Source organism: Sinocyclocheilus anshuiensis, unplaced genomic scaffold (assembly GCF_001515605.1).
Source record: "Sinocyclocheilus anshuiensis isolate Anshui unplaced genomic scaffold, SAMN03320099.WGS_v1.1 scaffold1910, whole genome shotgun sequence".
Lineage (NCBI taxonomy): Eukaryota > Metazoa > Chordata > Actinopteri > Cypriniformes > Cyprinidae > Sinocyclocheilus > Sinocyclocheilus anshuiensis.
The window spans coordinates 700,124-716,647 of record NW_015546013.1 but is presented as its reverse complement, the minus strand read 5'-3'; the positions used below and the strand labels follow the sequence as shown (position 1 = coordinate 716,647).

Here is a 16,524-nt window from a genome sequence, read left to right as displayed (position 1 = left end):
GTCACCGGCTCGGCTCCTCAGCGAAAACCTGAATATGCGCTGCATCTGCTGCCTACTTATACTCACGCTGTGATCAGCGGCAGCTGGATGCAATAATCGCATGCCAATGTGCATTGGCTCGTTTAGTTTACACTCGAAGTAGATTGGTCTCTCTAAGCGAGATCCCAATTCGTCGGTCATCCGACGTGACGTCTCCGTTCCCTCCTTCAGGGAACGAGGGTTACCATACGTAACCGAGACGTTTTATTCCATGGCGGAAATAGGCTTCCATATTAATGCTTAATTTTCTTTATGCAAAACAATTTCTTATTTTTTCCCTTTGATTTTGGGGTGATATAATTCAGACATGTTCCTAAAAGATTCACTCACAAAACAATTTACATATGCATTCACACTTTCGAATCAATTCAAATGAGCATCATCTCCTCAGAAGCCTCTAATGTGATTATGTGCATCCATTTATTGAGTTTTAATCATTAAGTCGATTGGCCTTCCATCAATGCTGATCCACTTTCATTATTGTTAATCCATTGTAAACATGCATACTGTATGAGTTCAACCGAACCAATTCTTTCTAATGATTCAGTGGATCTGACTCACAAAACATTTCTTAATGACTGTAAGAGAAAATTTAGTTTAGTAGTAAAACTGTGAGGTGGGTGACATGATGCAAACAACACAGAATATGTAACAGAATCAGCGATACACAGCATTATTTAACTGTTTGTTTTGCTACAAAAATAAAATAAAATAACGAGCTCCTGTTGAATTTCTTCCACATATAGACGGATGAACAGAATTGTACCTTGTGTTGTTTGTGTAGAATTGTGCTTTACACGCTCTACATGTTTGCTGAGGGTAAACACAGGGGAGACGGTGAAGTCTACAGGCACTGAGGAACACTCACCGTGTAATTGGCACACAGCGGGTTGAAAGCGTTTGTCCCGCACACAAACAGCCCTCCATCATGGCTCAACAACACCTTAATATAATTACGACACTCCTCCTGAAGGAAACGCAGAGAAAAAGACAAAAATTACTCTTGTTTTAAACTTATTATATATTACTTCTCCTTGTCAAATTTGAGGTTTGAGGTTGCATCAGATATATTTTGGTATTCAGTATTTTACGGTCAGTATTTTACCATGGGAGCGAATGATTACCATATTTTTATACTACAGTGTTTTCGTTATAGCATTTTCCAAGGTACTTTGAAGGAATAACATGATACATATCCAAGAGTCTATGGTATTATGATGATTCCATGCCCGAAGTACCATGTAATGTAATAAAATAAAAATGTTAATAAACATTAAATAAAATAAAAAATATTAATAAAAAATTAAATACATTTATTAACAACGCTTGCCAATCTCATTTGCCTCGTTTGTATTTTAATAATATTACAGCAGAGTCCAAAGGTCTGAGAGCACATTGAAAATCTGGGATTCAAATCATAATTTATACTTGAAAATAAACAAAATGTTTTAGGTTTAAAACTGAGAGAAAGAGAGAGAGAGAGAGTTTGTATAATTATGTTATCTCAAAATGAATAAACACTATAGAAATGACTATACTTATTAATTATTGTGTGGAAACAGCGGTGATGGTATCAGACTCTCTGTATTTATTTTGCCAGGCTGATCCTCTTTGAATCAGAATGACTTGGCAGGTGTTCCTAAAAGATTCACCCACAAAACAATTTATGTACATATGCATTCACGCTTTCGATTCAATTCAAATGAGCATCATCTCTTCAGGTTCTCCAATGTAATTATGTGTATCCATTTATTGAGTTTTAATCATTTTAATCATCAATCGTCAATTGCCCTTCCATCAATACTGATCCACTTTCATTACTGTTAATCCATTGTAAACATTCTTTCTGATGATTCAGTGGATCTGACTTACAAAGCATTTCTTAATGACTGGACTGTAAAAGAACATTTATTTTAGTAGTAAAACTGTGAGGTGGGTGACATGTTGCAAACAGCACAGAATATGTAGCTTAATCAAAAACAACAATAAACAGCATTATTAATCTAAATGTTTCTTTTGCTACAAAAAAACATTTAAAACAATATAAACGCTGTTGAATTTCTTCTACATGTAGTAGGATGAACAGAATTGTATCTTGTGTTGTTTGTGTAGAATTGCGCTTTACACGCTCTACATGTTTGCTGAGGGTAAACACAGGGGAGACGGTGAAGTCTGCAGGCATTGAGGAACACTCACCGTGTAATTGGCACACAGCGGGTTAAAAGCATTTGTCCCGCACACAAACAGCCCTCCATCATGGCTCAACAACACCTTAATATAATTACGACACTCCTCCTGAAGGAAACCGAGAGAAAAAGACAAGGATTGTCAAAAAAACAAAACATTTTAGGATTCAAACTGAAAGAGAGAGTGAGAGTTTGTATAATTATGTTATCTCAATTGGCATAAACACTATAGAAATGGCTATTCTTATTAATTATTATGTGGAAACATCGGTGATGATATCAGTCTCAGTGTATTTGTTTTGCCAGACTGATCATCTTTGAATCACAATGACTTGGCAGCATTTGACTTTCATGTCATTTAACAAAGTCATTTGAATCCTAATTAAAATTTGGGTGAAGGAGAGAGAGATGAACAAAAACAGTGTGTGTGTGTGTGTGTGGGGTCACACATGAAAGGGTAGGGTAAGACGGAGAAAAGAATAAGGCTGTTAATATTGACACAGCTTCACAAGTCATTTTCCCCCAGACATCATTATTTTGAGAGCTGTGTTTGTTTTGGAAGACAGACAGCAGAAATAAGTAGGTCCCAGCTTGCAGCTCCACCACAGAGCCCACACTGTGGGCATCATCCAAAAACATACATTTTCTCCAGGTTTTTACATTGTATTTGGACTAGATTTGCACAATGTTGCTGCACGTCTTTGTGTAGCACAGAAACAGGAAGTAGCTGGACTTGAATGCATCACGATGTGGGTCCAGCTATAAAAGCAGTCCTGAAAGCTACTGGATAGCCAGCTGCGAACACTCATGCATCAGGAATGCCTTTGTTCCCTGACGGACATCAATGGAACGTTTTGAAGTGATTTTGTGTATTTTGCTGAAACCTGGGCCCCATCACGCAGCTCCACCATAGGGCCCATTCACTGCTCTGCCCATTGAGTTTGACTGGGCCTCCTGGTGGAGCTGAAACCCTGAGGGGGCCGACACTGAGGTCAGGCTCTTTGAGGTGATTAGCAGGACTGCCGAGGGTCTATGTGTTGTTACAGATGCAGGTCCACTGTTCGCTGTGTGCGTGTGTTTGCACAAGAGATGTCGTTACAAATGCATTCAAGCTGCTCACAGCGTTACACACACACTCCCTAGCGACAGATCAACTTACAGCGTGTGTGTGCATGTGTCTGAATAGCAAGAAGGACAGGGATCTTTTCATTTTTGATAAGCTGAAGTGTGTGCGTGCGAGTGAGAGCATATAAAATGACACAACCTTTCACCTCTTATTATCGTGAGTATTTCCACCTGGATGCTGTGAAAGCTATATTGAGGTATGCTCTAACATTACCACATCAACACTGCCAGTTTCTTCCCTCTGTGTGTTTTTCTGAGTGATCATCAGGATACAATGCAAATAACGGCAGCAAATTAAGCAACGATTTGCCCATAATTACCCACCAATTAGAAGACAATACGGCTGATCTTCACCCTAAAACTGAACTCAGGCAGAAAAGTGTGTTGAGAAGAACATTAAAAGCATTCACAATAAATGTAACTTCTGTCATGTGACATTTTCAAGCGCAACTGAATATTTAGCTCTGAATAATGTACTGCCTGGCGGGATGTCTTGATTTTATGTTCTTGATTGGATTGTAAAGTAAGGCAATGGTATTACTGGTGCTTGCTAAGGCAGCTGTTGCTGTTTTACAGAAGGCAACTAGAAACTATTCCTCATTCTTTGATGAGAAGAGATTTAATACTACTTTTCTAACTATTATGAATGTAACTGAATGTAACTGAATGAATGTAATAGGCTTGACTACTTATCATTCCCAGACGGACCGGGTCTCTTTCAGTTGGGCTCAGTCAGCAGATGAAGTTGTGTGGTGTTGAGAGATATTAAAATCTTAAATATTCAAGAAACCGTTGTTGCCAGTCATTTTCACAAAGATTTTTCTAAATGTATAATATTTGCAACTGATGCCAGTGATTGCATATGGGCATGTGTCAAACATAATTCATTAATTTTGTCAAATATTATTTCTTGATTACACATCTTGTTTTGATGTTTCTTTCATTTCATAAGTTCACATTGCAAGGATTTAGGCTATTTGTTTGTTCTGCAGTCGAAAAAAGTGAAATAAATTAAGAATAGTTAGTGATTTCAAAAACATTATCAAGAATAATTTTATTTCGATCTGCAGTCTAAAATATTGTTCATAGTGAGTTTAAAAAATATGACACCTGTAAATAAAATAATGTAATTATATATAATATAGTTTTGTGTCAATGGATGAGGAAATTACAGTGCGTTGAATAACTCTGCAGCTCTTCTGTCAACAGTTAGAGAGCAGTGTTATAAATAGCACTGGGAGCATTAACATTTGCTGTAGACTACTAAAAAAAATGAAAGAGACAAACAGCAATTTTAAATGACTGTTGTGTCTGAATAAATGGAGCCGTAATTATTTAATTCTGGAACTGCAACAAAAAAATCCTATAGTTTTTGCTTAGAACCTATTCATTTTTAATACCTGATTGTAGACATACATGAGAATAACGAATAGATTATTGCTTGACTATAAGTTTAAAAACAGTGCTAGAAATGTTATAATGAACAAAATTAAATATATCTCAAAAGACATGAAAGACACGTCTACTCTGGCAATAATGAAAACAATATTCAAGACACATTGCTGTGATATTTATTAACAACACCAACATAAGAGGATAGATAATGTTAAGCACGAACTAAGAAAAACAAACCTTGAATGTTTCAATAATTAAATAAAAGCACCGCTGTGTGCAGTGTTGTCTTTGGTGGGATGGGAGCAGCTGTAAATCATATAATCAGATTTTTTAAACTTTTTAAACTGCACAAATTGCACAGCAAATAAATACTGCTAGCTGTCTGTTGACATCCATGTTTGTTTTGATACGGGTTTTGGTATGCAGTTAAATTATCATGAGATTTCGTGACTTGCACCAGTCATTAAGTGTGTCGTGTAGTGCACTGATTCAGTCATTAGGTTTGTGCTCCTTTCTGACTGTCAAAGACTAGAATCTGCTCCAGTCAATGGAAACAATTTAACTTTAAAGGGGTCATATGATGCGATTAAATAATGTTCTTTTTAGCAGCATCATATGACCCCTTTAAGTGTGTTGAGTTCAATTTTAGAATGTTCCAGTTGTATAGTGTGTGTCCCCAGCTCTAGTCAAGCCCTAGCCAGGGTTGCCAGGTCTGATTAAAAAAAAACGGCCCAACTGCTACTAAAAACTACCCAGGGGAAACTGGCTGTCAAAATCCCATTCCAGGTACGGTGGGGTGGGGTGGGGTGGGGGTCGAAATTGCATTCTGGGGGACGGGGTGGTTTGCTTCATCCCATGGACTAAATAAACAACCTGCGGCAACCAACCTGGTCTCATAAAAATACGTACCTCTGGGTACTTTTCTGCAACACCGTTTTTATGTACCTTACTGCACGTTTCGCCGCAGTTTCAAAGAGAAAATTCCACTGAGTGGTCCAAACCCAACCCTAAACCTACCCGATAGTGTTAACAAATGCAAAACTGATATAAAAATGCATTTGTTGATGCAACCGTTCCATTTGAACTTCCTTATATGCAGATTTGAACGGTTTTGTCGAACCGTAGTTACACGGGATTCGAACCGGAGCTCCTCACCTCTCAAGTACGTCTCCGTACACATCTATGAAAACTCATAGATATGACGCTGGAAATGTGTGATGCTAACATTCAACAGCATCAGTTTTCAAATCTCCCACCATATTAAAATAGTTTTGAAGTCATAACATAATATTTTTCAAGTAATTGTGCGAAAATTATGCTTTATTAATCGAAACTCTGTAAATTTGTGTGAAAAGGAATAAAAGGTGTCGGAGTTTTACTGCCTCTAGTGTTCATTTCTTTTGGAAACTGCAGTGATATGTACTTATTGGTACGTATTTCGCGTCTCGCGGAAAAGTGCCCCCAGGTACGTTTTTGCCATGAGACCAGGAAGGCGGCAACAGTAAAAAAAAGTAGCCCTATTTCGTTGGAAAACTGTGGACTTGGCAACACTGGCCCTAGCAAACTCCTAGCAAAGCCCTAGCAACCTACTGGAAAATTCCTAGGAACCAGGCAAAGCCCAAGAAACCACCCAGAGCCCCTTTCATTCGATGTTTTGCACAGACAAGCAACACTCAGTATCTAGTTGGTTAATATTATGTTTCCCCGCCCACAAGGCCTTGCTTACATCATCAGGATAGGAAATCTGTTTTAGCTGAGTAAACGGAATTTTTGATGGACATTTTTTCATTAGTATAATGTGCACTAATGAAGACTAAATTAAGACTAAGGACATTTGTTAAGAAAGAAAATAAGCTCAATTTTGGCGTCACGTTGTCTTGAAGCCCATCTATTCCCATCCGGACTCACAGGTACATCATAAACATCCAGCTGAACGTGAGCAGAACGCAAACTCTCTGCAGGGGTGGGGAGATCTTACGTTCCGCTTCATAAACTGTAAAATTGAATTCATCAGAGATGCAGGTTTGCGAGCGGGTCGATCCGTACACCCGTCAGAGGTGTAAAAAGCAGGTTTCGCTCTGGGGAAGAGCACATGTGTTTCAGGTCTCTGTGAAACACCATCAAGAAAGTGTCAAGATTTATCCTTCAGATTAGAGCATGTGACAAGGCAGTATACGATCCCCGGCAGACTCCTTTCTGCTCTGATCAAAGTCTGACTTCTCCTCCCTTACTCCCTCACTCTCCTTTCTTTCTTCTCATCTTCCTCACTCTCCACCACTCCTTGTTCTCTCTCTGCATGTCTCCTTTCGCTCCCGTTCCTCCCACTCCAATTGCTTTTCACTTCTTTCTGCACCAAAATCACTCGCTGTCAGATCACAACACATTTAGTACTTAACCATATAAAGTTTCGTACAAAAGATTCGTCTAAAGGATCCAACTATTTTGCTGAAAAGCTTGTCGTACACCATCTACTGCATGCCTTCTGTTGTCTGATTGATAGTTTAGATGTTTTAGCAAGTAAAAAGCCCTTTAGTATAATTGTAAAAACATAAACCTTCAGTTCATGGTTTACGTACCTTTTTACTGTTAAAAACCTTACTGATTTTTATAAAGTAAGCGTAATAACCTATAACTATATTGTTGGTAATATTTCAAGATGAACACTTACTGGACTGAAGCAACTTGACTGTCTATATATAATGGAGAATTTGAGAAAAATCATGTTAAAATATGAGTATCAATATCAAATATGATCATCAGGCTTTTAAGGAACATTTATTTGTTCATCTCTCAATCATCATCGTATTTCATAGAATTATATGTTTTGCCCCCAGAACAAAAACTACAGAGGATTGTAAAGATAAAAATGAGCATTTAAATATCATCTTACTAAGACATACTAATGGGAGATATAAAGTTATATTTATATGCATAAACCAATATTTATATGTATATTATGCAAACAAATTTTCTGTTATACTGATATAAAGCTATAAGAATTTTATGTTATTTTTGGCATATAAATATTAGCAACTACATCAAATTGCATACTTTTGCTCAGTTTGGGCCTCTAAAGACCATAAAGGTGTTTTTGCCTTCGATTATCACCCATATGGAAACTATGTATATATGCATATTTATTAAAATAATAATACAGTTGAAAAGGAACATACACAAGAGAGAAATCATAAATGTGTAAACGTGAATAGAGTAAATGTGAATGTTTACACACAAGAAGCTGAAGTTTAGATCAAATTTCAATGCATTAAAAAAAATAAATAAATCAAACGGTTCACATACTTTTTCCTGCAGTTTTATAGCTCCTAACAATTATCTCACTTTGCCTATTTTATTTCTCCTAAGACATTTTTTACAAAACATCTGTGACAAACCTGCTCAAGTGCCTTGAGCTATAAAACAGCAATATCAGAGCAATAAAATTTTCTTCATGGCCGAGGAAAATTATATTCAGTGAATCGCTCATGAAGGGACCCCGTTGCTCATTTTCATTCAGAACGACCCCACAAATGAAGTCCTCTTCCTGCAGTGCCCTTCAAGACAATAAAAATGACAATTGGAACTCATCGAGAGAGAGAACCGATACTCGAGAGGATGTGAGTGTATCTATTACATCTCACACACAGACACACACATTTCTATATCCCTATACGAGTATCACAGGCAGCAGATGTGATCTTGCTGTAGTCACTGTGTTATTGCTGTAGAAATCTGTTTATCTTGCACTTCATAAAAGCCAATCAAAACTGCACGAGTGACAGCCAAACGCAGTAATTCAACTCCTGCGTCTTCATATGAATTACGAATGATCCATTTATCCACCTCTGAAGATGTTATTGTGATTTAATGCACTACCGCCAACGCTTACACTTAAACTGTTTTGAACTGGTTACTTTTATACCAGGTGCGGTGCAATTACAGTACTTTCTAGTTTTAAGTTGTTTATCTGTGCATAAAGAAGGCAAAATGCTGCACAAAGCAATACATTTTAAATACTATTATAGTATCTAATAATATTTTATTAACTTTTATTTTTAGATTTTTTGTCATTTTGGTTTAAGTTTGAGTAATTTTGTGATTTTGTCATTTTTATTTCTATTTAGATTTAATACATTTATTTCAGTTTTCATTTTATTAATTTTATACTTTAACGTATTAGTTTAGATATTTCACTTGTTTGCAAAGCAACATTTTCATTTGTTTTTTTATATTTGTAAGTTTTTCATGTTTCAGTGTTCAGTAAAAAAATGTTTTAGTAATTTGTTGTTATTTTTTCAATTTATATTTTGTTTTTATTTAGATTTACTTATTTATTTCAGTTTTCATTTGAGTAATTTTAATACTTCGTCTTATTATATTTCCGTTAACTACCAAGGCAACACTTATTTTCAGTTTCCATCTAATTAATATTTCAGTTTTCATTTAAATTTTCCTTAAAATTTGAGAAAAATGGTTATATTATTTTGTCATTGTTATTACTTTTAAAAAATATTCCTATTTAGATTTCATTTAATTTTCGTTTTATGTTTTAACACTTCAACTACAACATATTTCAATCAATTGTCATTTCTGTTTAAGTTATAAGTATAAGTTTAAGTGTTTTTCATCATTTCAGTTTTCATTTGAATTAGGTTCTATAGTAAATGTTTAGTAGTTTTATTAATTTCTTTTTAAACATTTCAATTTGGATTTAATGTATTTATTTCAGTCATCATTTTAGTAATTTTAGTACTTCAACTTCAATTCATCACTATTCACTTAATTGCCAAGGCAACATTTCTCATTTATATAAGTATAATTTATATATTTAATATATACATTTGATGTTTATTTTTTATTTCAGCTGTATTTCAATTTAAAAAAATAGTTTTTAATTGTCTTAGTTTTAACAACAATTCTCTTCACATGAACACAATGCTATTTTACAGATCCTCACTGTAGTAAGTGTGTGTGTGTGTGTGTGTGTGTGAGGAGTCAGAATAAGGATATTGAATTTCCTCCCTCATTATGAAATCATGTCAGCTTAAATCAAGCAGCAAGAACACAATTACTGCAGGAACACATGCTACATCAGATCGAACACATTTCATCTGGCAGCACTTTCTAAAGTCCATCTAATCTTATTCCAGAGCATATGAAGTGCAAAACCCGGCTTCAGTTTTAGGTCTGCTATCAGTGGTGTGTGGAGGTGTGCGGTCAGATCTCTGACAGAAGGACGGATAATTGGACGTGCGTCTCAAATGGACTTATTTCTGGTCCGTCTGCGCTAATATTCTGTCAATCTCACACAATTAGAGGCGAAGGCTGTGAAAAACCGGTTTATAGTTTGAGGTAATTAGCGATCACGAACAAAAACAACACGGAAAGAGCAAGAAAGAGAAAGCGAGAAGCAGAGAGCATGAGAGCCTGTTGCAGAACTTGCCGGAGGCAGAGATTCGCAGGTGCGTGTTTGATGTCTCAGATTTGTGCGAACATGTGGGTGGGTGGCAGACAGGTCTAATTTGTAAGCTCCCTCTTGCCAAACAATAATCCTTGTCCAGGTTTGACACTCAGTCCCTTGAAGTTCTCTCCCCTGCAGTCATACACACCTATTAAAATTGCCTGGTTTGCGAAAGAGCAGGAAAGCACGACTCTTACATTATGAAGGTGGGAAGAAGGCAGAAGGTAATTAGCTTCTGAACTGAAGAATAAGAACAGATTTATCACAAAAACATCAAAGAGAGACATAATCGAGTCTGAGGTTCAGACGTGAGAACCGACTGCGGCTTGCAAAAACAGGCCTTTGCAAACTCTGAAATCTTCTCAAGTTAAAGAGAATATTAAACAAAGAGTTCAGGAGAATTATTTGGGCAGGGCAGATCAAGGGTCAATGTGAAAAAATGCACAAAATCAACTACTTAAGTTGCAGAATGCGTGGGACTCGAGATGTGCTTTCAAAAGTTAAAGTATTTTTCCATTCATGCTGACTTAAAAATGCAATACTCGTAGCAGGACGCTCAAAAAAAACAGCGCAAGAACTGACACAAAGTCCAAAGATGTCTGAAAGTGTATGGCTGCAGCAGTGGTGATTTAAAGACTAATTAAAAAAAATAAAAAAGCATAAAAAAAAGCATGACGTCATTATGCTAATTCAAATATAATATGCTAATTAAAAAAAAAGAGAAAATCACTAATTGCTAAACAGCAATTGCCGTTTAAAATTAGTGCTGTCAAACGATTAATCGCGATTAATCGTTTGACAGCGCTATTTAAAATATGATTTAAAAAAACTCCAGGTTTGCTATGCTTGTTTGTAGGGCTGCACAATTTGGCACAATTTTAGTAGTATTATAAATACTATTAAAGTATCTAATAATATTTTCAATCATCTTTCATTTTCAATTTTTATTGTAATTTGTCGTTTTATAATTTATCTATATTTAGATTTAATTATTAATTTCAGTTTTCATTTTACACATTTTAGTACTTCAACTTCAACTTCTTATATTTCAGTTTTTGCAAAGGCAACATTTCTCATTTTCATTTGCTTTTTATAGTTCTAAGTTTTTCAAATGACCTATGGCTAAAAGAATGATGTCATTATGCTAATTAAAATATAATATGCTAATAAAAATATAAAATATATTTTTAAACAAAGAGAAAAATCACTAAGTAATCGTCCACAATAAGGCTAAAAGCATCCGCTGAGAGGCCAGAGTGATGTTTCCTTGTCAAACTGCAGAAATAAGCCAAATCCTTATATTGTACATGTACTCTCCGGGAGAATTTATTTGTATGAGACTGTATCCAGCTCTGCCACAGGTTTGAAACATCGAGCTCCTGGCAACAGTAAATCACTCAAAGTGCTGTGAATGAATTTCCTCGCTAAGACGGTGCTAAAATGGCCGTGAAATGTGAAAAAAAACTGAACGCTCTGGCACTGAACGCTCACCTCGTGTTTGCCCTTCATTCTACAGATGCGGATGTCATTCTTATTGGATTCCCACGTCCTTTTCTGTGAAACAACAAGGGAGTAAAATCATTACCTACATTCAAGGTAAAATAAGCAAGGTGTTCATACATGCAATTGTGTGTGTGTGTGTGTGTGTGTGTGAGAGAGAGAGAGAGCAGTACAAGGGCTCACCTTGCTGTAGAACATTTCATCTCCAGATACATGGTCCAGTTCCACTCGATAAAGGTCATCTCTGCAGCAACACACACACACACACACACACACACACACACACCCACATACGAAGACCAGCATTAGCAGTAACAATGAAAATGGGCCTTAATTTAACATTAAAATACTGAATACTTTCCGTACTGTAGTATGCACTACACAATAGAGGTCTACACGGAGGACCCGAGGACCCGGGACCCGACCCGGGATCCGTACGGGTTCGGGGCTATATTTTAAATGGTCAGCCGGGTCCGGGTCGGGTCCCAATCCATTACTTCGGGTCCCGGGTCTGTTTAACATTGTGTGTAATACCCGAGTCGATCGGACTACTTTCAACGTGTAAAATTAGGATGAGAAAAGTGTGAGTCGGTAATTTGAAATAAGGTGGGAAAAAAAGAAAACCCGAGCGACGTCATCAGAAGCAGGGTGGGCGGAGTTACTGCACACGCACGGTGATAATGTGTGTCATGAGTGATGTGAGTTATTATTGATTATTTTTTAAAATAATATTATGAATGAACCATCTTGTTGTTATATCTAAAAGTTTTGCTCAGACTCGGCTCAGAGAGCACAGAGATGATAGCAAATAAGTAAAGCTAACGTCAGCAGCCATGGCACTGGACGAGCAATCGTTATTATAATCCAAATGGGCAAACAGTCTAAATTATTATGCAAGTTGACTCGAGATACAAAAAATGCAAAAATGCAAAGTCGCATTTGTCATCCGTCACTGTGACAGCAAGTGGACTTTTGAAACTGGAATAATGAGTGGATTACGCATTTCAATTGGCAAGAGAGGAATAACACGGATGGAACTTTCTTGGCAAGGAGGATTGTGTAGCCTACATCACAGTCAGGTACAAGGGAGAAGGCTTCTTACATTAGGCATAAGTTTAATTTTCGCAACTTGTTTATCGACTTGTTAATAGCAATTTGCTGTGGAATATGTGCCGATCGGGTCCAGTCGGGTCTGTGTCTTCCCGGCCGGGTTCGGGTCCATCTTTCAAATAATTGACGGTCCGCGTCGGTTCCGGGTAGTACATTTTTGAAATTTCTCGGTTCTGCACGGGCCCGGGTCCAACTTTTAAAATAATAGACGGGTCTGGGTCGGTTCAGTGTAGCACATTTACGGGTCTCTTCGGGTTCGGGTACAAATTTTTGGACCCGTGTAGACCTCTACTACACAACACACACAAACATAAAAAAAAAAAATGTAAACAGTAAAAACATCCTTGAAATAAATAAATGAACTAAAAATGCATTTACTTGAGAAGCAAATTTTATATAATGGTAATGAGAGTTGTTTTCAGTAAACATATCTACTATTTATGAAACTTATTTGGTTTATCCCATTTTCTTGTTTTGAGCATAAAGCTACCAAAAATAAATTAGGTTTATGCTTAAAAAAATTAGTAAAAATACTAATACTAATTAAAAATAACAATACAATAAAAATAATTGAAGACATCTTCAAACAATCTAATATTTTGCTAAGTAAATTTACCAATGCAACTGCCATGTACTAGTTGTTATAGTTAACTAAAACATATTAATAATTGTTTTTGTTAATAAAGCTAAAATAAAATAAAATATAAATATTGGATGAAAACCTAAACGTAAAACTTAGAAATGTTGAACTGAACTTAAATAAAGTATAGGTTAAAATATTAAAATGACTAAAATTCAAATAAATATAAATGAAAGCTAAACAGAAATGATAAATACATAAATAAATAAATGAAAATGACAAAAGCACATAACAAAAGTACTAAAAATGAAAATGATAGCTGATAATATAAAAACCTATGGTAATATTTTTAAATAATATTAAGTACTAAATAGTATATAAATAATATCAAAACAACAGTCATGTAAACAATAACTTATATCAATACACAAAATCATGATGTTACATGTCCCAAAACTTACTACATGCTCAAGAATAGTTTCCCACTGGCAGTGAAGTACATAGTGTAGCATAGAGAATATTAGAAGCATGCAAATCAAATTACAGCCTAAATCATGTGACTAACTTGAGACAAGACAGAAAGTCTGTGAAGATATATTTCAGCACATAACACACTGAAGCACTAAAGGGTTTTGATAAAACATATCCATCAACCTGTCTATGAGAACAGTCTATATTTGAGTTCTCAGCTCTGGAGATGCCAGCCTCAGAGTTTTGTGGTGACAGGAACCGGTTTATAAGAGTTTCAACTTTCCAGAATGTGTAAGAGAGTTTATAAGAGTGCTCGGAAACTCAAGATAGGCTATATCTGTTCTCTAGCTTCAGAGAAAGCAAGCGTTTAAGCGGCTCGACTGTGTAATGGTTAAAGGTCAGCGAACAGGGGTTTAACTTTCAACCAGGACCACATGTCAACTCCCTCGGGAGTCCAAACCCTTTGAAGGCCTGTCCATGTGACCGATTTCAAAGATGTAACTAAATGTAACACCAGTCAAACTGGACACAGATTTCCCATCAAAACATCCACACGCACTCTCTGACTGTGTGGAGAGAACATGCTGTTATACGGGCTGATGGTGTTGAGCTATAAGGACGGGGTGTTCATGTCAGAGCTTTGAAACGTAATGACATTTTCTCATTGTGTAACCTGTCATTTACGTTTAAGACCAATTAGGTACCGAGATGGTGTAGCGAAATAGAAAGGTTTTAATAACAGAGAGGATATTATATTCATGTTATATTAATTCAGAATGTAAAACTTTGTTACTGCGTGAATAGAGTGGGTGGCATTAAAGCTCAAATTAACATCTTGATGACTAAAAATGTTGTCAGTTACCACCACGGTTATTGAGATAATTATAGTAAAAGATTTTGGTTAATTGACGTGAAGCCGAAATATAAAATCTAAAAATATGAGAAGAAAAACTAAAAAATTAGAAATGTTGACATGGCAAGTTGAAGCACTAACATTATTAACTGGAAATAAATAAAAACTCAAATTGAACTAAAACTAAAACAGCATTAAAAATAAATTAAATCTAATCATGAAAAAAATTCATAAAAATATTAATAAAATAATAATAATAAAATACCAATAAAATGGCAAGAGCACATTTCAAAATGACTAAAAGTTGAACTTAAAATGAAAATGAAAATATAAAACTAAAACATTTTATATAAAAATTAAATATTATTTAATATTTAAAATAATAAAATAAAATAAAATGTAAAAATATGATATTACAGTTTTTATTAAATTAAATTGCAAAAAAATTATAATTTTTTTACTAACAATAATATATTAATAATACCAAAATAACAATGATTACAACATAAAATAATTCACTTCTTCCTTAGTACAGTATGTGCAACTATATGCAAAATAAATATGTCTTTATTTTGCTTGCCCTTACAAGTTGTGCAATATGCAAAATATATAGAAAAATTATTTACAATTTGAAGCGTGTATTGTTGAATTGTTGGCATTACCTGGCTCCGATGTAGAGCGTGCGGTTGACTTTCAGGACGGTTTGAATATACAGCGGCTCCTGACGGGTGTAAGAGCGATGCGCTCGGCCCACAAACACTGGATAGCGCTTCACCACTGACAAATAAAGAAACAGAGAGAATTCAGAAGAGAGGAAAATCAAAATGTGGAAAAATGACTAGCTGAGATGGAAGACAGAGACATTAGGGGCACCCAAACAAAAGAGCCAAAATATGAAGTATGGATGGATGAAACAGACACTAAAACACATGTCCATCACTTTCCCGGAAGAGTTAGAGATGGAGAACCTCTGAGACACGAAGAAAGGACAAAGACATACATCACTGAGTCTTCGTCGTGCAGAGTCCAAAAACAAGCTGTCTTCAAGCGAAAGTTCACTCAAAAGCAATAAATCTGTCATGTTTACACACCCTTATGTTGTTACAAACCTGTATGATTTTATTTTATTCTAAAATATTCTGCCTGCTCTTTTCAAAGCAATTACAATGAATAGAGAATAAAGATTCAGAAGCATCACAAGCTTGGTATATACAACTTGTGTGCTACTGTATATTCCAAGTCATATGATAGATTTTTGTAACAGGAATATGCATCATCACTCACTGATAATAATACATTACAGTGAACTGTTAACCACTTAGACTGGATCATTGAATCAGTGAGTTGAACTCAAGAACTGAATCAGTTCAATTCATGAATGAATCTTTTAGTCTGTTTTTGAACTGATTCACTGAAAAACATAAACGATTCAACGAAAATAATGATTTGTTCACATTATGAATGTGTCACGTGGACCACTTACATAGATGTTACATACTAATATGAAATATGCACTTTTAAGGTACTTTTTTGTCATTTTAGAACTTGAAAGCCCCAGTTCTAATTTACTTAAAGGTGACATATCTATATAAGTGCTATAATCAGGTCCCCGGTGTATCTACCAACCAAGGAAATGTGAAAAAGATTAACCCAGTAACTTTGTTTTGGGAAGACTTTTTCTGCAAGCTTATGAGAAAACGAGCGCGTCTGATTTCGCTCTCTTGGTGACGCGGCAAAGATCTCATTATAATATTACCGCCCCTTAATCTGTAAGTTTACACCCACGGCGCCGTTATTGTGTTTTCGC

General features: G+C 35.7%; 1 protein-coding gene across 1 annotated transcript in view; it reads right to left on the bottom strand.

The window, feature by feature from the left end:
* Window positions 1–16,524, bottom strand: part of LOC107698499 (semaphorin-6B-like) — a 139,540-nt gene that overhangs the window by 36,097 nt on the left and 86,919 nt on the right. The window contains exons 3-6 of the mRNA XM_016499525.1: window positions 15,380–15,494; window positions 11,887–11,947; window positions 11,695–11,757; window positions 2,236–2,334 (exon numbers count right to left, since the gene is read on the bottom strand). Coding sequence (XP_016355011.1) covers window positions 2,236–2,334; window positions 11,695–11,757; window positions 11,887–11,947; window positions 15,380–15,494 — 338 coding nt within the window. The remainder of the gene's footprint in view (window positions 1–2,235; window positions 2,335–11,694; window positions 11,758–11,886; window positions 11,948–15,379; window positions 15,495–16,524) is intronic.